Source organism: Nelumbo lutea, chromosome 1, assembly GCF_056320005.1.
Source record: "Nelumbo lutea isolate HS-2025 chromosome 1, American lotus-T2T, whole genome shotgun sequence".
In the NCBI taxonomy this organism is placed as follows: domain Eukaryota; kingdom Viridiplantae; phylum Streptophyta; class Magnoliopsida; order Proteales; family Nelumbonaceae; genus Nelumbo; species Nelumbo lutea.
In genome coordinates, this window is record NC_142684.1 from 154,351,548 (window position 1) to 154,374,810 (window position 23,263).

The window sequence follows — 23,263 nt, forward strand, 5'->3', positions numbered from 1 at the left end:
ATGTTGGAATACAATTTTTTATTTCAATTTTTTTAGTTTTTTTTTAATTCAAAATTTTAAATTTAAATTTCGAAATTTGAAATTCAAATTCAGATTTGAATTAAAATTTAATTTTAAATTCAAATTCAAAATTTTAAACAATTTCCTCTTTAACAATTAATTATTCAATTAAAGCACTAATAAAAAGGAAATTAAATAAGGCAACAAATAATTATAACAGGCAGAAAATAAAAGAAATAATTATGCTAAAAAGGTTAACAACTACCAAAATAAATCCTATCAAGAAAATTGCTATTCTAAAAATTAAATTGAAAATAAAATAAACAAAAGAAAATTATGTGGCAATAAATAAAATAAAATAGAATAAACGGTTTTTTTTAAATAAAAGAAAAACACAAACCTAAGAAGATAGAAATTTGAACAAGAAATTAAAATAAGAAAGAAAAATAAATCTAGAAACAAAACTGAAGAAAAAAATAATGCTACAAAAATAAATTGGATCTAGAAAAAAAATTAAAAATTCGAAAATCACTATTCAACTGAAAAAAATGAGTTCAAAAATAAAAATAAAAAATCAAAATTAAAATGGAACGACTACACCTGAAACGCAATCCAATTTCTCTTCTCTTCTTTTCCATCCCACAATCCCATAACACTCCGGTACCCCACCTTTCGATATTACGTCCTGCAAAATCAAAGAGAAACAAGAATTAAAATAAGATTACATATCAAGTAATAATTGATTTGGTTTCATATACATGAATGGAGGTATCATGCACGTGAAATATTGATGTATTCACTTTATGATTGGTTATATAGCTGATTATAAACAACATCACAAGCAACAATTTCAGGTAAGATCCATAATATACTTAGGAGGTAGTAATGCCTAAGAGTGGATTAGTTGAATTTAATAGTTGTTTTACTGGTTGTTGCGCAAGGATCAAAATTTTGATACATATGTTGGATATCATTGTAAAACTCTCTTTTTATAATAAAAAATACATGACCTATATATATCAAGGTTTAAAGTATAGGAAACACAATGTGTATCGAAGAGAACCTTAAAAGACGTATCGAGATATGCTTAAGATATGCATGGATATGGACGGAAAATTAAGATACACATGGATACATTGAGAAACTCATATAAATCCTAAAAAAACCTATGTTAATTACAATTAATAGGAGTTTTATATGACTATAAATAAGCTATTTAAACATAAAAATTCATATTTCAGTGATTTATACAAAGTGTGAAATATTGAAACATAACTAGAAACTACTAAAAAATGATGAAATAATTAAAATGTTTGTGTATGCACACATACCCCTGTATTTAAAGAATTGATATAATTTGTATTAATATTTACCATTTTTTAGAAAATAGGACCGATTGGCCTATTAAACCGATTGGACCATGACTAGATTGGGTTAAAAATTTTCCAAATTGCCGACCCGACTAGTTAAACTCAAAAACTAGGGAATCAGTCATGGTTTTTACTTTAGGTAACTTTTTGATATAGGTGCCTTATAAAAAAATGAAATTAAAATAAAAAATATATATTATAAAAGAATACAATTATATATTTTGAATATATTAGAATCCAATATATAATTTATAATATTGTATATAGGTATAATAATATATAATATAATATATAATGTATATTATAATATATATAATATATTATGTCATTACAATTTGACCTTGGTTGAACCTCTAACCTATAAACTCTCCCTTTTTTGGGTTGATGTCCAACCCGATTCTCTAAACATTGATATTTATTATATATTTTAATGATGGATTTTAGCTTTTATTGGTAATCATCTACTAACAAACGAATTTAATTAAGAATTAAAATACAAATTTATATAACAAACAGTTGTGGTATGGCATAATGGTGGACTTGTAGTTGTTACAACCAAATGACTAGGGTTCAATCCCTTTGTCCTTTATTTGTGATTTGTAATAGGCAAGTTAGTGGCATGTCAAATTCAAATTTGAATTTGAACATTGCCTTAAATGCACTATTCAATTTGCCTTTATTAGCGTGTTATTAAATGTGATAACTAATTAAGAGTTATTAAATTTGAATTTGAAAAGTTACTAAAAGAGAGAAAGAGGAAAAATAAATTTGAATTTCAAGTTATATTGGTCGATACATAGCCTAGAAAATACACAGGCCCGTATCGGATATATATAGCTAATCCTTTCCCATTACATCTAGGCCCTTGATTAACCAGTTGACCTATTCATTTAACTATTAGTTCGGTTCATCGGTTTTTTAGTTTTTTTATATTTACAATATATTATAAAAAATACATAAATATATAATAAAAACTATAAATATATAAAATATTATATTTTAAATAATAAATAATATATTATATATTATAAGTATATATTTATATATAATACATATTTATTAATTTATAATATATAAAAAATAAAAAATATATTATATATAAATATACATAAAATATATATATATATCGGTCGGTTCGGTTAACCACCGATTTTCTATATTGGTAAACAAAAACTGAATTGGTACCTTCTGTTTTTCAAAAATACCGAATCGATTGGTTCAATTAACCAAATTTTTTGTTTGGTTTCATTTAGTTTTTGAGTTTAGTTCATCTTTTCCATTTTTCTATCTCACCTCTATCCCTAACCCACTAATGGTGTTGATGGTGAAAGTAAAGTTGTCAAATTGCCCAATGCCCATTCAAGAATCTAGTACTAACACATACAAATATCAAAATGATGAAAGCAACCATATTAAAGCACAAATAAAGGCAATAAAGAACCTATAATTCCCAGGGTGTTTTCAATATAAACTTAAGAAAGTTGAGAGAAACAAGTAAGAGCTGAGATTTTAGAAGCAAACAAAAAAACTAAGTGAAAAGGGCAAATGACCTCATGAAGTTATATAAGGGTGGCTTGGGGTTTTAGAAATGTTTACAGAATGTTCCATGAAGTTGACAGACAGAACGCCATTGATGAAGGCAATGCTGGAATCCATAAGTTCAGGTTGTTACTTGTTGCAAAACAGAGTGCTGGTGGCTAAGAAAACTTAAAATTCTCTCTCTCTCTCTCTCTCTCTCTCTCTCATTACATATGTTGGCGTGCCACAAATTTTCTTTTTTGGATGCCCCTTGTTGAATCAACTCAATGCAATCATATGACCTTAAATTTTCATGAATCTAGAAATGCCATCCCATTACAAATTTATTTTTCACATTTGGCTGTGTTAGTGAATACAATATTGAGTCCTACAAAATAAAGAAACATTTTGGTGACTGGGTCATGGGTCGAATAGTTGAATAATTGAATAACCGAATTAAATTAATGTTGGATTCATAAAATTAAAAAAATGTGAAGAAAATAAAAGATAAAAGAAATTACAAATGAGCTTACAACAATAAATATTGAAGGGCATAATACATATCAACACATGCAAATGAGGTGAATCTAACTTCTAAAATTGATACAATATGTTCTTTATATTTTAAACCTTAGGCTGTGTTTGGAAACGATGTAAATCGCCATTGTTTGACAACATCACATTTATGCGTTGACAAATGAAAGAAAACACATTTTTCAATGCATATTTACATTGATAATAAGATGTAAAAGTGCATCGATAAAAAAGAAGTAAATTTGCATTCAACTGGGTTTTTGATAAAAAAAAAAATACATATGCTTTATTGGAATTTGTGTTTGCATCCATTACAACTAAAAGTATATTTAGTAAGAAGGTAAATTTGTTAATGCAAAACTAACCTAATTTTACAATTTATATGGACTACTTTACACTATATATTTGCATTATTTCCAAATGCAACCTTATAATCAAATCAATATTTTTTAATAATCATGAAAAAAGACACATTTTAACCGTCCATCCTAGCTTTGGTGGGTCTACTATCCTGTCTAGTCCGAGTCCAAATAACATAGGATGATGAATAAGATCTCTTTTGGTGTTTTACTTTTTGGGTAATGGATGCAGTAGTTACACAGTAGGGCACACCAATATTTAGTTGGTATATTGTATCTAAGGATATTATCTATTATTAGAATTTAAATTATGAGTTTGACTATAATGCCAGAAAGACATGATACGAACAAATTTTATTACCAATCAATTAGGTGAATTTTTCATCAAAATTCACGGGGGTTTAAGCATTTCCAGTATCATATAAAAGGTTCTTTTACCATTTGGTTAGGGGAGTTTTCTCATCACATATTTATATTTGTGTGAATGGTGATTCTATCATGGGAGAGGTTAAACCTATTAGGGTAGAACCTACCACCTTACAAATCATGATTATTCGTATCAACATATCAGAACAAAACTTTACAATCTCGTTCTCCATGCGTGACTTTGTTTCTCATCCAGTTATCAAAATCAGTCCGTTTTGGTTACAAGATCTCAGACGGATTACTTCTGGATGGCCTAGACAGAATCCAGGTCTACATCCGAATCGTATTGAACTATTGCATCCACTATGTGGTTCACTTCAGACCGCCCATGCACCGTCTCAATTTTGGTCAGGCCATTTGAGCAGGATTTATCTAACGATCACCACATATCCAATGGAGGGCAACCATACCTACCTGTTTTGTTTGGGACACACTATCTACGTCATAAATTTAAAATTGGCTTTAATTTAACACATTTAGATTTAATTTATAATTAACAACCCAATGTAACCTATTGAAAGCCTTTTGCGTTGAGAATTTTATGAGTTGGAAAGCAAAATCAAATTTGATTTGCTAATAAAAGCAATTGGGTGAGATTTTAATCTGAATTAAATTACTTTGTCCGTTTTTTATGAGTAAGATGCTAGCCACCCGATTATTGACCACCCTGTACTTGAAAGCATGGGGCAAATAAGGTTGCATTTAGCACAATGGTCATTTTAGGCTCAAAACATTTACAGAATTCGATGGCATTTCATGCCAAAACGCCAAGCCAAAAAAAAAAAAACTTGTTTGATTGGTACTTATGCTTACCAGGTGTCGAACAAGTATTGTGTGTTGGCATTGAGTTCGGATCTGCTATTGACAGAGCGCGCCTCACACACTTCACAGCCCGTGCATCTGAAAGACTGAAACATCTCCATGCGTACCATAGGACACCAACTAAGACCCAGGTCGGTGAACCGTTTCTTCACATAGGTGGCTGCCCCCAGTAGCATTCCCTAGTTTATATTTATTTCTAGTAGAAACATATTTGTTATTAATTCAAAACAATATCAAACAAACAGAAAATTGACAGGTAGAAATAGCCACAGTACCAATCGTGACCTCAAGTAACACATCTACTGAATTGGTACTACTGTCGTTGCATCACTCCCTTGCGAATCCAATGAAACACAAACCCGCCAGTGTGAAAATAAAATCAAAACATCATGCAAGGTGGACAACATCTGGACATAAACCCAAACTTTCTAACCTTTAGCCAAAAACAAAAGAGGGTTTCTGTTAATAGGTTGAAACCTTGAACAAACGCAAGCATTGCTAGGATGGCATCATGGTAAACATGAGCAAGGTCTTAAACTCCATCTCCTACTCATATCTGGGTGACATCCTGATAAAACACCTTGGAGTTGATGCATCTAAAGGTGCAATGCAGGCTGGGTTAGGTTGGGTTGAGGGCAACCTTAGTCGAACCCAAGGTGTTGAACTTCCTATCATAACCCTAATCTAACCTAACCCAGAGATATCATTAGTTTGGTTTCAGATTGGCCCAGTATATTCACTTATTTTTGCTTTTAAAAGATGTTCTCAGACTAACCAAATTAAAGGTTCTTTAAAGCGCACTAAAGTTGCAACAAAAATCATAGCCTTATAACTTCAAACTATTGCTGTGTATACAATGCATACTTGTATGTACACTGCAAGTCTATCACAAGCATCCTGAATGGGGTATTGGCCTTGATGCAATCTTTGCCTAACTTTAGCATTTTATCCTTTGGTTAACAAAACTGTAAGTTATGATTGCAAGATCTTCCTTTCTTCCAATTCTAGAGTTTTGTGAAGTCCACGTAGATGATTTGTAAACACCATAAAATTATCCCTTAACTGCATACCTATTTTGTATTCTTTGGTACCATATGGTACAACCTTTATATTGCTGGCAATGTTTCCAGTAGTATTCCATGATTTGTTCTGCATAAAATTACCCAATACGTAATAAACAAATAAAATGAAGGATTAATAGTACTTATCAAAAGATAATGCCATTCCTCACCAACATTGTAGAAAAATAACAAGTTCAAGAAAGCAAAACATCATCAATGAAAACATAAAAGTATACTCAGACTGTACCCCATGGAGTTGAACCACCAGAATACCTCCCAAACCAAGGTGAAGGTGGGATTTGATCTCAAATCTTCACCACAACCAGCTACACACATTACCCACAAGCTAGCTAGTACCTTCAAACTTGCTAGATGATTGATCACAGAGCAAAACATTTTATGGCCAGAGCATGCATTAAGCTAGTGGCTCTGGTGGCAAAACTAGTAGCAGATTGGGTCTGGGTGCTTCCAGATTTTGATCAAGTCAGTAGATCAGTTAGGGGGAGAACTTCTGGAATGTGATTGAAATTCAGCCTTTGTAATCTGTTTCAGTTTTTGTTTCAGTCTTCGCTTTTTAGATCAGAGTTGTTTTGTTTTGTAAAACTAGGTGCCATCTTGTCACCTATCGGATTGTATCTATCTTTTTCTGTTTAATTAATTTTCTTTTTACTCTTCAAAAAAAAAAAAAAAATCAGCAACAGTGTTGAGGATGTAATAAACATATTTTGGTAGACAAAGAGCTTTTCCATCCACAACACTATAGAGGAAATCTAGGATAATGTGGCACCATGACTGTACTACAACCTTGTAATAGCTAAAGAATTTTGCAACATAATATTTGTCACGATGCTTGAAAACTAACCTCGGTTTTTGGCATTGAGGCCCCAAATGTTGATCTTGAATTTCCATGCCTGCCTTCAGTAACAATCCATGGCCTGCAAAAAAAGGAAGAAAAAAATTTGTTTGTTTAAAAATAGTCGCACATTATGACATTAAGAAAAAGACTGAAAAAAAAATTGGCAAATAAAATTAGTTTCCCTTGCTTACAGTTCATTCCCCCATAAGAAGATGAGTGTCAAAGAGCAATGAAGTCATGATTCATGAATGCAGGATTGAAAGTCACTGAACAATGGAGGGGGGTTATTTCTTTGTGAACTTTTTTCTATCTTGCAATATTCCCTACAGCTTACAATCCTCTGTCATGCCTTATCTTTCTTCTATGTTTTCTTTTTTCTTTTTTCAGATCCAGTTATGTATTTCTTTGTGAACTTTTTTCTATCTTGCAATATTCCCTACAGCTTACAATCCTCTGTCATGCCTTATCTTCTATGTTTTCTTTTTTCTTTTTTCAGATCCAGTTATGTCAACTGGATTCTATTTTATAGAGATCCAATGAAGAACTTAAAATATATTAATATTTGGCATTTATCCTCAAAATTGCCAAAGTAAAAGTGCACCCTTTCCAGTTTGGGAGAAGCCATAGAGAATATATAGGACAACAACTTTGTTTATATACATAGAATCAAAACCAGATATTGTGTTCTCCTTTCTTTTATCTTCATCCAAATCTTCTGGTTTCACTGAAAAAGTTGCTTTCATTGTACATGGCCAAACCATTCACCAAATTGTTGTTGCACTTGTAGTAGCACACGCTATTGCAACCAACCATTGTTATTGATTAACTAAACTTTCTTGATCCCATTAACTAGTTGTAAAAAGTAAAAAAAGACTTACCTAAAGTTGGTCCTAGCTATTTGGGGCCTTGGGAGGAGTGGACCATTGTCATTTTTTTGCATAAAGTGGCCACTCTCAGACTCAAATCCATGTTCACACACTTGACAGCAGGAGAGTTCACCATCAGACCAATTAATGCCTCCAAACTGGTGGTAAAAAGTATAAACCCTTTTTTAAACATATACAGACACACAAACCCCTGATTGGGAGCTTTTTATTGTGAACAGAACTCAGACCAAAGAAGAACAGATTCAGGGGTGTCTTGAATAGTCGACCCCCACCCCAAAGAGCCCCTTTTATATTAAAAGATATGTACAGTTACAAGAATGCCCTTATAGGGCTGAAAGATAAAACAAGAACAAATAAAACAATAAGTGTTGTACAACAGAGACTATACTGATAATATACATCAAGATATATCTCCACACTCCCCCTCAAACTGATGCATAGACATCAGCATCAGTTTGCCCTTACTTATGGCCTTGGTGAAGAAATCAGCAATCTGCATGTCAGAGGCTACATGAGGAAGGGATATAGAGCCAGCAATGAAAAGATCTCTAATAAAGTGATAGTCCACCTCGATATGTTTAGTCCTCTCATAGAAGACAGGATTAGATGCAATCTTGATAGCACTTGTGTTGTCTACATATATAGGGGTAAGAGTAAGAAGTTGAGTACCAAGATCCATGAAGAGAGACTTTAACCAAACTATCTCATTACAAGCAGAAGACATGGCTCTATACTCAGCTTCAGTAGAAGACTTAGAGACAATTTGTTGTTTCTTACACTTCCAGGAGATGAGAGAATCACCCATGAAGACACACCACCTAGTAGTGGATCAACAAATGTCAAGACAACCAGCCTAGTCTGCATCAGCATAAACTCTCAATTGTATGGATGATGAGGAGGAGAAAAACAGTCCTTGAGAAATTGTGTCTCTAACATAATAGATGATGCGACAAACTACAGTCATATGAGGTTGACGAGGGGTAGAAACAAACAAACTGATGACCTGAACAGCATGTGAAATATCAAGCCAAGTCATAGTGAGATAGATCAGAGATCCAACAAGATGACGATACAAAGTAGCATCAAGAAGAACTAGGCCTTCAGATTTAGACAATTTGACATTCAACTCCAAAGGGGTATCAACGTGTTCCCATCAATAATTCCAGTTAATTTGGCAAGATCAGAGGCATATTTCTACTGACTAATGAAATACCCCCAACTGCTATATTAGACTTCCAAACCCAAGAAATAAGTAAGAGGGCCCAAGTCCTTCAGTGAAAGGAGTAATGAAGTAAGGATTTCAACTCACAAATGTCGTCATGATCATCCCCAGTTAAAATCATGTCATCAACATACAATAGTAGAATAACAATATCCAAGGGCCTTGTCCTAACAAATAGAGAATAATCAGAGGAACTTTGGCTATACCCAGTTGTAATAACATCTTGAAAATGCTCAAACCAAACCCAAGGTGCCTACTTCGGACCATACAGGGATTTCTTTAGGCGACAGACACGTGAAGAATCACTACAATATCTAGGAGGCTTCATGTAGATTGTCTCCTTCAGTTGACCATGAAGAAAAAAATTCTTCACGTCTAATTGGTAAATAGTCCAGGAATGGACAACAAACAAGACTAGAAGAATGCGAACTGTGGTGATCTTAGCAATTGGGGCAAATGTTTCTTCATAATTAATCCCATATTCTTGATTGTATCCTTGGGCAACTAACCGAGCCTTATATCAATCAAGGGAACCATCTGATTTTAGTTTGATCGTGTAGACCCCCAATAATGGAGCATTTCGAGAAGCAACCACAAGATCTCAAGTATCATTCTCATGGAGGGCTTGAATCTCGACATCCATGGCTTCTTTCCAATGATGACTCCTAATGGCTTGTTGATAAGAACGAGGAATATCTGATCAAGAAAGTACAACAGAAAAAGAGTTATGGCTTGAAAGAAAACCATAATGGTCAGGAGGCCGAGAAGTACGAGTAGAACGACGAAGCGGAATATGAGAACTACCATGTGAAACAAGAGGATCTCGGGGCAAAATGTCACTTACAGAAGGTATAGGAGGAGGATGCTTTGGACCGGGTGGAAGGGGGGGTAGTAGGCACATGATTTGGGACATGTGGCTGCTTACGAGTGAAGACGAGAAAATCTTTCTCAACAGAGAAAGTATGAGTGTTATCTAAATCAAAGTCTTGCAAAACAGAGATAGAAGGAGCAAACAATCTAGCAATTCCAACAAAGAAGGAAATATGTTCAAGAAACACAACATTCCGTGAAATCCGGATACAATGAATAGCAAGGTCATAACACAAGAATCCTTTGTGGTCAGGACTATATCCCACAAAGGCATACACAGCAAATTGAGTAATTAATTTGGAATGTTCACGAACAGAAAGATGTACAAAACAAAGACAATCAAAAACATGAAAGTTGGAGAAGTCTGGGGAACAACAAAAAAGTTTTTAAAAGGGAGAAGTATTGCCAAGAACAAAAGAAGGAAGATAGTTGATCAAATACACAGCTATACTGACTGCTTCTACCCGAAACAAAGTCCAAGCGTGAAATTCCTATAGTAATGTCTACACAACACAAAGGATATGTCCATTCTTACGTTCAACTACACCATTTTGTTGAGGAGTGTCTGGAAAACTGTGTTGAGATTGGATTCCATAACTCCTCAAGTAGGCCAAAAATGCTCCATCTCTATATTCTCCCCCTGAATCTGAATGGAGGATGCTCACATTACACTTGAAGTGAGCTCACACCATAGTATGGAATAATTTAAATGTCACAAAGACCTAAGATTTGTGCCATAGAAAATAAATCCAAGTGTATCCAATACAGTCATCTATAAACAATACAAAGTATTTGTATCCCAATCGTGAAGTAATAGAAGCAAACCAAACATCATTGTGTATAATCTCCAAAGGTGTAGTGGCATGCTCAGAAGTGTGAAGAAAAGGTAAAACATGACTTTTACTCAAGCAACAGACCATGGTTTTTAAAATCGACCCGGTGACCAAACCGGTAAGGGGTTCGGTTACTGGGTCGAACGGTTCGCTGTTCTGATAAAAAAATTAAAAAAATTGAGGAACGGACAAAACCTTTCGAATAGTTCGAATGGCTAACCGGTCGATTCAGCGATTTGCTGACCAAAATCAATGGTTTTGGGGGAAAAAGCTGTTTTGAGGAAAAACAGAACCAGTTAGGTCCGGTTTTGAAAACCGATTCCTGATTTTTCTGGTCCGACCATCCGGTCCGGTCCGGTTTTGAAAACCATGCAACAGACAGTACAAGAAACATCAAAAGTGTGAACAGGAGGAATTTTATTCTTAATTAAACTAGAATCAAACAAAAACTTCAATTTTTTAGAATATGGGTGACCTAATCGTTTGTGCTATAAATCCCAAACATTATTTCTATGACTCAACAAAGAACCCAAACAGAGAGGAACTAAGATAAGCTAAGGATGCTGTCGGTTGGGATTTTTTGAACTCTAGCACAAATAGACGACCCAACCTATGCCCCCTCCCTTTCACCTTCCTAGTGTACTGGTCTTGTATCAAGCAACCATCATGAAAAAATGTGAGAAAATTTCCTTCATCAACAAGTTGGCTAACAGAAATCAGATTAGTAGTAAGGTTGGGCACTAAGAGGGTTTTTGAAAGACGGAAGGACATAATTGGTGACAGTTTAAGGGATAAGTCATTACTACCAATAATGTCTAACTTTTCACCATTGGCAGTAACAATGTGTTTATGGTGAGTTTCAATAAATTGATTTGGTTGATTGAGATAGGCTGTTGTCATATGATTGGTGGTACCTAAATTTATAATTCAAGCATGTGAAGGAGAAGAACAATATCCAGAGAACTTGCCAGAAAAAGTAGAGGAAATGGCAGAGGATACCAATTGCCAAATCTTTTCCTCATCCATAGGTCCAATAGAATCACTTTTCACAAAAGAATCACCCTTAGTGGATACAATGTCAATTGCCTGTCCATCTGTTACCTAATAAGCTCGAGGTTGTCTTTTTCTAAGAACCCTTAGTTGGTCAGACTGGACAATTTGGAATGATGTGACCATGTTGCTTGCAATAGGTGCATACATTCTTCTTCTTACATTGAGAGGCAATATGTCCAAAACCTTTACACTCGTAACATTGGTTTTGGAGAAGTGCTTGGAGGTTGAATTCTTACCTCCACGAGCTACAAAGGTTGTTTCAGCCCCAATTTCTGTCATCTTTCCAACAAATCCAACTGTAGTGAGAAGCCTAGTCACTTCTCTTAGTAACTCCCGCAAAACATAATCCAAATCTAGAAGTGTTCCTCTACTAAGAATATTGGACCCGATTATCTCATATTCAGGTCTAAGCCTCATCATAAACTAATTTACTTTCCTCTTTCAAAGTGTTTCTGGAGATATCTCACACATTCTGCCAAGTCCGAGGGGCCAATATGGACAAGTTCATATTCGGCCCATAAATCAAAAAGCCTGCATAGTATTGTTCTATCCTTCTATCTCCTTAACGGTAACCAAATATCTCTTATTCTATTTGATAATGTCTAGACATATTAGACTGTTGATAAACTTTCTTCAAATATAAATACATTTCATAGGCTGTTTTCATTCTTCTCATAGTTAGTACAATATGAGAATCAATTGAGATAAGAATCCAGGAAACAATCTTGTTGCTATCTAGTTTCCACTATTGCAAGGCTTTGGCCTCGGTCTCAGCTGGTCTAGTGATAGTCCCATTTAGGTGTCCTTCCAAACCTTTTCCTTCAACATAAAAATCAAAGCAAAACTTTCACATTCCATAGTTCTGTCCATTCAGTTTCATAGGAATAATATTCACTTTGTCTAAAGCCATTACAACAGAAAACAATAAATCACACACACACAGAAAGCCAAAAACAGGTTCCGCAATAGTCCAAACAGCAGTCCTAAAAAAGGGGTTGACAGTCCAAAAAAGATAAGTTTCAGAACTGTCAAACCAAATAAGGGACCAAAAAACCCTTCAAAAAGAGGATGAAAAGGAGATCCAAGAGAATGGAAGAAGAGGGGTCTAGGGCGACACTAAATCTAGAGTTAAAGGCTGATTGGATTAGCCGACAGAGAGAAAAGTGGGAACCAACCTATCAAGTGTCTTTTTCAAAAAAATGAGGGTTTTTGTGCTGATCAAAACAGCATCCAAGAAGATCCAAACCAGAATATGAACAGTACTAATGGAAGCCTTGAAAAGCACTCTTCAATCTTGTACAGAAACCAGAACTCCCAAGCCAATACAGATGACCCGCTCTGATACCAAGTGAACAGAACTGAGATCAAAGAAGAGCAGATTTAGGGGTGTCTTGAATAGTCGACCCCCACCCCTATGAAGATATACCTTGATGTACATTATTGGAATGGTCCTTGTTGTACAGTATCGTACTCTTATTATTTTATTTGTTCTTTTTATCTTTCAGCCCTGTAAGGGCATTCTTGTAACTGTACAACTCTTTTATCTCATTAATATAAAAGAGACTCTTTGGGGTGGGGGTCGACTATTCTTGACACCCTTAATTCTGTTTTCTCTTTGCTCTCAATTTGGTTCACATGGTATTAGAGTAAGTTGCCCTTTGATCTTCTTTCTCTTTGATCCACCTTGTTTTCTTGATCCATTGAGAGCTTGCATCTTAGCCGATTGGTCATGGACTGTTTTGATCTTTCCAAGAACCATTTTTCTGCTCTCTGCACATCCAGAAAGAGAGATTTCATTGGATCTCTCTCGTTTGACATCCGTTTGCAGCAAGATTTAAAAGGAGTTGTCGCCTAGCCCTTCTCAACATTCTCTAAAAGTTTCAGAGTTCCGTGAAGTTTTGAGAGAGATCCACACTTCTCTTCTAGGCAGTTGTGCCCAGACTTTCCTTTTCTGGACTGTGTTCAGTTTTCTTCTTCTACTGGATCTTGGACAATCTCTAGTGAAAGTAAGGGGCTTCTTTCTCAGTTTTTGACTCTCTTGGATTAGATTATAGCTTACATCACTCGTTTTGATCAGTTTTTACTTCAATCTAGTTCCTTTAAACTTCAGTCGAACCCTATTTTGTGTTATTTTATTGTTGTAATGCCTTCAAACTGAGGGGATATCATTCCTGTGAAGATGAATGGACAAAACCATGGGATGTGGAAGTTCCATTTTGACTTTTATGTTGAAGGGAAAGGTTTAGAAGCATATCTGTATGGAATGGTCACTAAACCAATTGAGACCAAGGCCAAGACTTTACAACAATGGAAGTTGGATAACGGTAAGCTTATTTCTTGGATTCTGAGTTCTATTGATTATCATATATATGTATCTATGAGGAGAATGAAAACAACATATGCGATGTACTTGTATCTGGAAAAAGTTTATCAACAGTCCAACGTATCTAAACAGTACCAGATAGAATCATAAATATTTTCTTACAGCCAAGGAGATAGGAGGATACAAGAATATTATTCAGGTTTTCTTGATTTATGGGCTGAATATGAGATTGTTCACATTGAACCCTCGGATCCAGCAGAGTGTGTGAAATATCTCCAAAAGCACTTTGAGAAGAGAAAGGTGACTCAGTTCTTGATGAGACTTAGACCTGAATATGATATAATCAGGTCCAACATACTGAGTAGGAGAACATTTCCAGATATGGATTCTGTTTTAGGGGAACTTCTGAGGGAAGAGACTAGACTTCTCACTGCAGTTGGGTTTGATGGGAAGATGACTGAAGTTAGGGCTGAAACAGCCTTTGTTGCTCATGGAGGTAAGAAGCCAACCTCCAAGGGTTTCTCCAAAACTCAGTGCTATGAGTGCAAGGGTTTTGGACACATTGCATCTCACTGTAAGAAGAAGAATGTGTGCACCTATTGCAAGCAACATGGTCACATCATTCCAGATTGTCCAGTCCGACCAGCAAAGGGTTCTCAGAAAAAGACTCAGCCCCGGGCCTATTATGTAGCAGATGGACAAGCATTTAACATTGTATCCACCAAGGGTGATTTTTCAGTGAAAGGTCAACAGGTGTCATGGATGAAGAAAAGGTTCGGCAATTGGTATCTTCTGCTATTTCCTTTGCTTTCTCTACTATTTGCTTGTCTGGTAAGTTCTCTGCATATTGTTCTCCTTCACATGCTTGGATTATAGATTCAGGTGTCACCAATCATATGACAAGAGCCTACCTCAATCACCCAAATCCTTCTACTGAAACTCACCATAAACATATTAGTACTGCCAATGGTGAACAGTTAGACATCATTGGTAGCAATGATTTGTCCCTTAAACTGTCACCAACTAGATCCTTCCCTCTCTCCAAAACCCTCTTAGTACCCAACCTTACACAAATCTGACTTTTGTTGGCCAACTTGTTGATGAAGAAAATGTTCTCACCGTTTCTCATGATGGTTGCATGATACAGGACCACTACACTAGGAAGTTGAAAGGGAAGAGGCGTAGGCTAGGCCGTCTGTTTGCACTATAGTTCAAGAAATCTCAATCAAGAACATCCTTAGCTTTACTTAGTTCTTCTTTGTCTGATTCTCTGTTAAGTTATAGAAATAATATTTGGGATTTATGGCATAAATGGTTGGGTCATCCATATTCCCAAAAATTAAAGTTTTTGTTTGACTTTGGTTTGATTAAGAATAAAATTCCTCCCGTTCATACTTTTGATGTTTCTCGCACTACATGCTATTTGAGTAAAAGTCATGTTTTACCATTTCTTCATAATCTGAACATGCCACTAAACCTTTTGAGATAATACATAGTGATGTTTGGTCTGCTTCTATTACTTCACAATTGGGATACAAATATTTTATATTGTTTATAGATGATTGAACTAGATATACTTGGATTTATTTTCTACGGCACAAATCAGAAGATTGGCACATATAAATTATTTCATACTATGGTGCAAAATTGATTCAAGTGCAATGTGACTATCCTCTGCTCAGATTCAAGGGGAGAATATACAGATGGAGACTTTCAGGCCTACTTGAAGAGTTATGGAATTCAGTCTCAGCGTAGCTACCCAGACACTCCACAATAGAAAACGGAAGAATGGACATATTCTCAATGTTGTGCGGACATTGCTACAATGATCTCATGCTCCAACTTCGTTTTGGGTAGAAGAAGCTAGTACAGTTGTGTATTTGATCAATTTTCTTCCCTCCTCTATTATAGGCAATACTTCTCCCTTCCAAAAACTTTTTAGTCATCCCCTAGATTTCTTTAGTCTTCATGTTTTTGGTTGTCTTTGTTTTGTATATCTTCTTATTCATGAACGATCTAAACTAATTGCTCAGTCTGCTATGTGTGCCTTAGTAGGATATAGTCTTGACCACAAAGGATTTTTGTGCTATGATCCTGTTATTCATCATATTCAAATTTCTCGGAATTTGTGTTTCTTGAACATATCCCTTTCCTTGTTGGGATTGCTAAATTGTTTGCTCCTTCCATCTCTGTTTTGTAGGACTTGATTCAGACAAGACTACTACTTCCTCCACACAGAGAGATTTTCTCATCTTCACCCGCAAGCGGCTATGTGTCCCGGTCCAAAGCATCCCTCCTCGGTACCCCCTATAAGTGATACTTTGACTCAAGATCCTCCTATTTCAAATAGTAGTTCGGTTATTCCACTTCGTCATTCCTCTCGTATTTCTCGACCCCCTAACCGTTATTGTTTTCCTTCAAACCGCAGTTCCTTTTCTGTTGTACTTTCTTCCACAGATATCCCTAGATCTTATCCGCAAGCCATTACAAATTCTCAGTGAAAAGAAGCTATGGATGCTGAAATTCAAGCCCTCCATGAGAATGATACATGAGATCTTGTGCCAGCTCCTCCAAATGCTTCTATTGTTAGAAGTCGTTGGGTCTATACAATCAAACTGAAGTCAGATGGCTCCCTTGATCGATATAAGGTCTGGTTAGTTTCCCAAGGATGTAGTTAGGAATATGGGATTGATTATGAAGAAATATTTGCCCCAGTTGCTAAGATCACCATAGTTCGGACTCTTATGGCCATATTTGTTGTTCATTCCTGGATTGTTTACCAACTAGATGTGAAAGAATGTTTTTCTTCATGGTGAACTGAAAGAAACTGTCTACATGAAACCTCTGCCTGGATATTGCAGTGATCCTTCACGTGTCTGTCGCCTAAAGAAGTTTCTATATGGTCTGAAGCAAGTACCTAGGGCTTGTTTTGAGCGCTTCCGGGATGTTGTTGTTGCAGCTGGGTATAATTAGAGTTCCTCTAACTACTTTCTCTTTGTTAAGAGAAGACCCCAATGTAACAATATCCTCTTATTGTATGTTGATGACATGCTTCTAACTAGTGATGATCATAATGGGATTTGTGAGCTGAAGTCCTTACTTCATAACTCATTTTACATGAAGGACCTAGGTCCTCTTACTTCTTGGGTTTGGAGGTCGTCGGTCAATTTGTCTCTGCCCCGTGGCAACCTCATATGATTGCTATTCGCCACATCATCCGTTATGTTTGAGACACAACCTCTCAAGGGATTGTTTTTCTCTTCCTCACCACCCATACAGTTAAGGGTTTGTATTGAGTGTACCAATACTTTGAACCTTGTTTCAAGGGCAGCTATATGAACAAGAAGAGAAGCTTATGAAAAGCTAGAAACTGAATGTAGACCATGTTACTCATTTTAATCAAGTTATCCAAAACTGGGAAATTTGGGCAAGGATAAATAGCAAGTAGGATGCCAAAGAGTCAGGAGGGGGGAAGTTAAAACAAGAACCATATTCTCGGACTCAATTGTAATATTTGAATTAGAACCCCCGAAATTCACAATTCTAAACATGAATCTTATTGTAAATTTTAGGATTTTGACAAATATATTTTCAGTTTTGCAATTCAATTGTAAAATCTTTATAAATCCTTATAGAAAAAGCAAAGTATTCCAATATCAATCATTGATGTAAGGCAATGATGTTATCCCTTAATTTCTAGACCAATGCCTAGAGCAAATAAGTGGTGCTGCAATGGTCGTATCAGTAAGTTATTTCCTTTATTTTCTATTAATGTCTTTCCTCTCTCTTTTGACTTCTCTTTGAATTCTACAAAGTTCAGTTATATTGAGTCTTTATCCACTTAGGTTGAACCCTAGAAGGATTGATCTTAGAAGCATCTTGCAATAAATGTACACATGGTTTAAATGTCCCTAATTTCCCTAATATTTCCATTTCCATGTGTAGAAACACAAAATTTTACTGGAATCAACATATTCCATGATGACCACTACCAACATCATGTGGAGTACAAGAGAGTTTCCACGACATATTTCCATTTCAACTTGTAACGACATGAAACTTTACTTGAATCAACATATTCCCCAGTGAACACTACCAACACTATGTGGATACAAGACAATAGATAGTATTATAACATAAGTTGGTGACAATATTGTAGATAATGTGGAGTAACAATGTTATTGCATGTCTAACTTACATGAATACCACTTTGAACTAGCTCAATATTCATTTCAAACATGAAGTTAAATCTTAGTTTTTGTTTTTGTAATAGATTACTAGCGAGGAAGCTCTTGTGAATTTAAAAATGCCATTTGGAGATACAATTTTTTACACCTATTTGGAGAGATACCATGGTTTTGAAAAAATGACCTGGAAACGGAACCGTTCTAGCAATTGGTTTCCGGGCTGTCGGTTCCATCGTCCAGTTTGAAGGAATTGTTATTTTGACAAAAGAAATAATTAAAAAAAACGAACAAAAACCGTTGAACGGGTTGACAATACGACCGCCCAAGCCAACGAGTCATTGACTAATTCAATGGTTTTTGGCCAGGGACCGGGTTTAGGGTAAAACGGAACCGGAACCAAACATTCATTAGTATAGGCTATCTCGAACCAGACCTGACCCGTTGACAACATTAAATATTGGGCTCAAGAGAGACTGATTTGTTAGTAAATTATTTCTAAATAAATAAATAATTTAGTAAAAGAAATAAATAAATGCATCTCTTTTGTTCTTCCGATTTGTTTTATTAAAATGAATAATTTATTTAATTTTATTAAATAAATAAATGTTTAGATAATAATAATAAAACAAATAAAAATTGAGATAGAGAATAGGAGAGAGAGAGAGAGAGAGTTGACAATGAAGAGGAATGGCATTTTATTTATAAGATGTCATAACCGTAAATAATTGTATGTGACACTACTGTAATTTTCGAATGCCATTAATCAATTATATAAGGAGATTTGTCTTATATGTGGCATTGCTATAATTTTAGAATATTATAGAGTCAATTATATAGAGAGGTTTGTCTTATATGTGGCATCCCACAAAGAGGCACAAGATGCTACCTCTCACTCGTACATCAGCATACAAAAATCACAACTGAGCCCAATACAAGATGTCCCTGTTTACCCCTTGTTTAGTCGTTCTCCCAACCCATCTGCTATAGCATTAGCCGTTCTCCTAACCCAAAGTTTTTATTAAGATAAAATAAAATGAATTTTATTAAATCAAAAACACAATTACAAGAAAAGTGATAAGCAAGCACCCGAGAGGAAGCAAAATCCAAAGAAACAAAGCAAATAAATCCCAATCCCCCCCCCCAAAAAAAAACCACCCCAAACAAAGAAGCCAAAACCCGGACTCTACAAACCGATATCGACACCCTCCAGAAACCCATCCCCACTGCCCTCCCACTCAAAAACTCTACTTACCAGCTTTTTGAGAACAGTCTTCTAGTCGTCTTTTCTCTTATCTTTTGTGTTCTCTGACGAGTTTATTAGGCCCAATACAATATAAGCCTCCTTTTATTCGTGCAAAGACTTTTGAAACTGGAACTTGCTGCTGACTTTTTCTGTTCTTTTGAGCTCTGAATCTTCTAACTATATCAAGTTTTTAACAGCCTCTTCCAGACTTCCATCTGGCTTTTGACCCCTATCCAAAACCAACATCCTCTCAGATAAATCTTCATGCTTCTTGAAAGCATCCCCACCATCTCTTTCCACCCCGCCATCTCCAACAATCACTTCTTTTTCAGAATTGTCAGAATTGCCATCACGCACTGGAACGACACTACTCTCTTTTACCCCATTTTTCGCCTATACCGATCTGAATGCTTCCTTGGCAAATTCCTACCCTCCTAAGAAAAAAAGCCCCAGAATTTTGCTGACTCCCACTTCCTTGCCTATCACTTTCTCTAAATCACAATTCTCTACCTCATGGACCTCATCCACCATAAATTCCTCTTCATCAGCCTAACCTAAATTTACTTCTCTACTTCCTTCTAAAGGGAAAGTTCTATACTACTTTCTTTTGTATATTCTAAACACATCTCCAATCTTATCTCCTTCCTCCTCCCTTCCCTTTTCTACAATCCCTAATTCTTTCTCCCCCTTTTCTTCTCAATTAAGTCATTTTCCACTTCTCCTGCTCCCTTCCCCACTTATTCTTCCACAGCTCTCATTTCCTTTACTCGTATAGACCCAATCATTTCATCTCCTTGATTGATTTCCCCATCATCTTCTACTCTATTTTCAACTTCAATCGTCTTTTTGCCATTCTCTTTTTCAAAGTCTTTTTCTCTCCCCAGTCATCCTTTTCAACTCTTTCCTGAACTCCCCCTTCTCTTCCGCTCTTCTTTTTCCATCCCCATCATCCTCCTATACCATCATTGCAACCTTATTTTTAGGGAAGAACACTGCTGTTCTCCAAACAAACCCTTCGGCATCGCAATCGGCCTCTTCTGTCATCACTTTTTCTATCACCTCTTTAAACTGCTCACCCCCCAACGTACTCTTGGGCCAAACCTCCACCATATCTGGGCCCACTCTTCAACTCCAAGCTAAGTTTTCCCCTTCTGGTCTCACTATTAAATTTCTGCTTTAAGTCCACCTGTTTCCAGCCCAGCTCATCACACCTTTTTAAGTCCACACTCCCCATAAGATTACGTGTTAATCCACTAAAACCCAGCCCAGCCCGCTGTTGTTGTTTATCTTTCTATCGAAATACCTGTTTGTCTTTCCTCTTCTCCCTTTTCATTCTCCCTCTTCTCAAAATCAGCATTACAGTAGGCCTTTTTTGAAAAAGCACCAGAGTAAGTCTCGAGCTTCCAGTGCATAGCATCTCTCCGTTCTCTCCCTTCCCCCTCAAAGCTTCCAGTCTATTTGTGCCACATGTACTCCACCAAAACCTACCTGCCTCATCTTCAACCTCTCGCCTTCCATACCACAGGGGCGCTTCAACTTCTGATGCCACCCATGGTTTCCACCATCTCCCTTCGGTGAATAAGTCGATTGTGCAGGGAATCCTCTTAGGTTTAGTGCCTGCAACTGTAATCTTCACTGCGTGAAGGTCAGAAGTGCAAACATCTTCCATTACTCCACCACATGCACCTATTAGCTTATCGAAGACTTGATCCATCAACAAATTAAAAGGCAAACCAAAAATCTTCAAGATAACACTCCCTCCAGGTATTGAAATTTCATTGCAAGAAGGTGTCCAGTTCGTCACTGTCACCAAACCTTCTGAAGTTTCAACAGTCATGATCTTTGCCTTCAAATTTCCAATATTCAGAACTGCTTTACTGTCATTGAAACAGTCAAATCCACATTTGGAATTCTAATCATACATTTTTAATAATGCTCTTCCAATCTCTAACCTTCTTTGCTGTCACCATCATCATTTTTCTCCAATCATCCTTAACTCCTCCCATGGCCAACTTTGGGACGCCATCTTCTCCTTCAATCGTCACCTCCCGAATCCCCTTACGTTCCTCTGACTCCTGAAACTTCTTCTCTACCCCCAAACCTTCTAACTTTTCCTCTTTCATCCAGCACCTTTCCTCGTTTTCCTACATCACCTCAGCAACTGCAAACCATCCCTGTCTATTTCTTCCTACTGGCAAACAGAGAGTTTGTCTCCTGCCATATTCCATCTTTTCATCTATCCTCATAAAAGCATCCTTTGTTATTGACTTTTTTTCTCAAATGTTGCCCCCTCGACAAATCCTTTAACCCAACCTGCAACAGCCTCGTACATGAAAACCGTGGCCCTCCCTCTTCGAACATCAAAACTTCTCCCTTCTTAGACTCCTCAACCAGAAAACCACAAATCTTTTTCTCCAGATAATCTTTTAGTGGGGCTGATGTATTGGGTCTGGTGGATTTTCGAGATTTTGGAAAAGATTCCACCCTTTGCTAAACTGCTATAAAATGATTCGACAGCAAACTTGCCCGACTTCTCCAAGGCTCACATTCTCCTATCCTCCCTTCCCCAAAGTATTTTCAGGTTAATGTTCCTAGTTAGCCATTTAAACATCTTCATCTCATCCCTATAACACCAAATTATTGACTCTGGATCTTTCAGCCAATCGGTCACCAATTTTGAATCCCCTTCAATCTCCAAATTTATCAAGCCCAGTTCGCTTGCAATCTGTACCCCTTTCATAACAGCAAGCACTTCCGCCCTAATAGAGCCCCATTCCCACAGGATCAGAGAATAAAGCCATAATGTTTCCTTCCTTGTTTCTGAACACCCCTCCTATGCTTGAGGGGCCTGGGTTGCCTTGGCTACTCTCATCACAATTAAGTTTCACGAAGTCTTCAGGTGGAGGTTTCATAGAACTTTTTCTTTTGCTTTTTGTAACTTTTACAATATTTCCATACAATATTTCTTACATGTTTCTTATATTTGGATGACTGACATTTTAAGACATAAATATACACAACTTGGCACCCATAAAACCACATAAGATACATCCTATGGTTTTTCTTTATTCCAATAGCGATTCTTTGAAATTGCATGATCAACCTAAAATTGGATACATGCTAAAATTCAGAGGATGAAAATTTAGCTAGGCTATAAAGGCCTTAATGAGCACGGCATGAATGACATGAAATTGTTTGTCTCGAAAGCGTATGTCCATGGAGAGAAGGGAATATCAATCCACTACCAGGAAATGGAGATGAGACAACTTTCAGACATAGCTGGACCTTGCTCACACTCTTCAAAACTCCAATGTAAATTCTAATACATATAACTGCTTATATAATGTAGAGAACACTGATGTGGGCCCCACAGCTATGGTCCCACTGTGTTCGTAGGGTAGAAGGTGTTCTAGTCTTCCTAGGGTTAGCTGGTGGTCAGTTAGTTATGTCACTTGTTATTTATTTCAGTCTTATTTTATTCTATTTGTTATGTAAATACTAAGGCCAGATCTGTCCTTTCCATGTAATGAGCATAACCTATAAATACTAAATAAAGTGGCGGCGGCAGAAATTATGCTTTTGTTCCTCCTTTCAACTCTTGTGTTCTACTGCTCTCTCTCCTCTCTTTCTCCTCTCTTCTATACCTTTTCTTCTATTTTTGAACCTGAAATCCATTAGGGTTCAAGGCTGATAGCAGTC

At 36.2% G+C, this 23,263-nt stretch overlaps 1 protein-coding gene across 6 annotated transcripts in view; it reads right to left on the minus strand.

Annotated features, from left to right (window-relative positions):
* Window positions 1–562: 562 nt before the first annotated feature.
* LOC148878526 (SAWADEE protein) overlaps window positions 563–23,263 on the minus strand; it is a 32,280-nt gene continuing 9,579 nt past the window's right edge. For 2 of the 6 annotated variants that reach the window (XM_088955944.1, XM_088955940.1), the window contains 4 exons: window positions 6,953–7,025; window positions 6,100–6,178; window positions 5,021–5,189; window positions 563–685 (listed from right to left, as the gene is read on the minus strand). In XM_088955944.1, the coding sequence (XP_088812070.1) occupies window positions 679–685; window positions 5,021–5,189; window positions 6,100–6,178; window positions 6,953–7,025 (328 nt within the window). In that variant the 3' untranslated portion in view covers window positions 563–678. Of the gene's footprint in view, window positions 686–4,883; window positions 5,226–5,835; window positions 6,179–6,952; window positions 7,026–23,263 lie in introns of those variants that run through there. The other 4 variants (XM_088955954.1, XM_088955949.1, XM_088955951.1 and 1 more) reach the window with 3 other exon arrangements.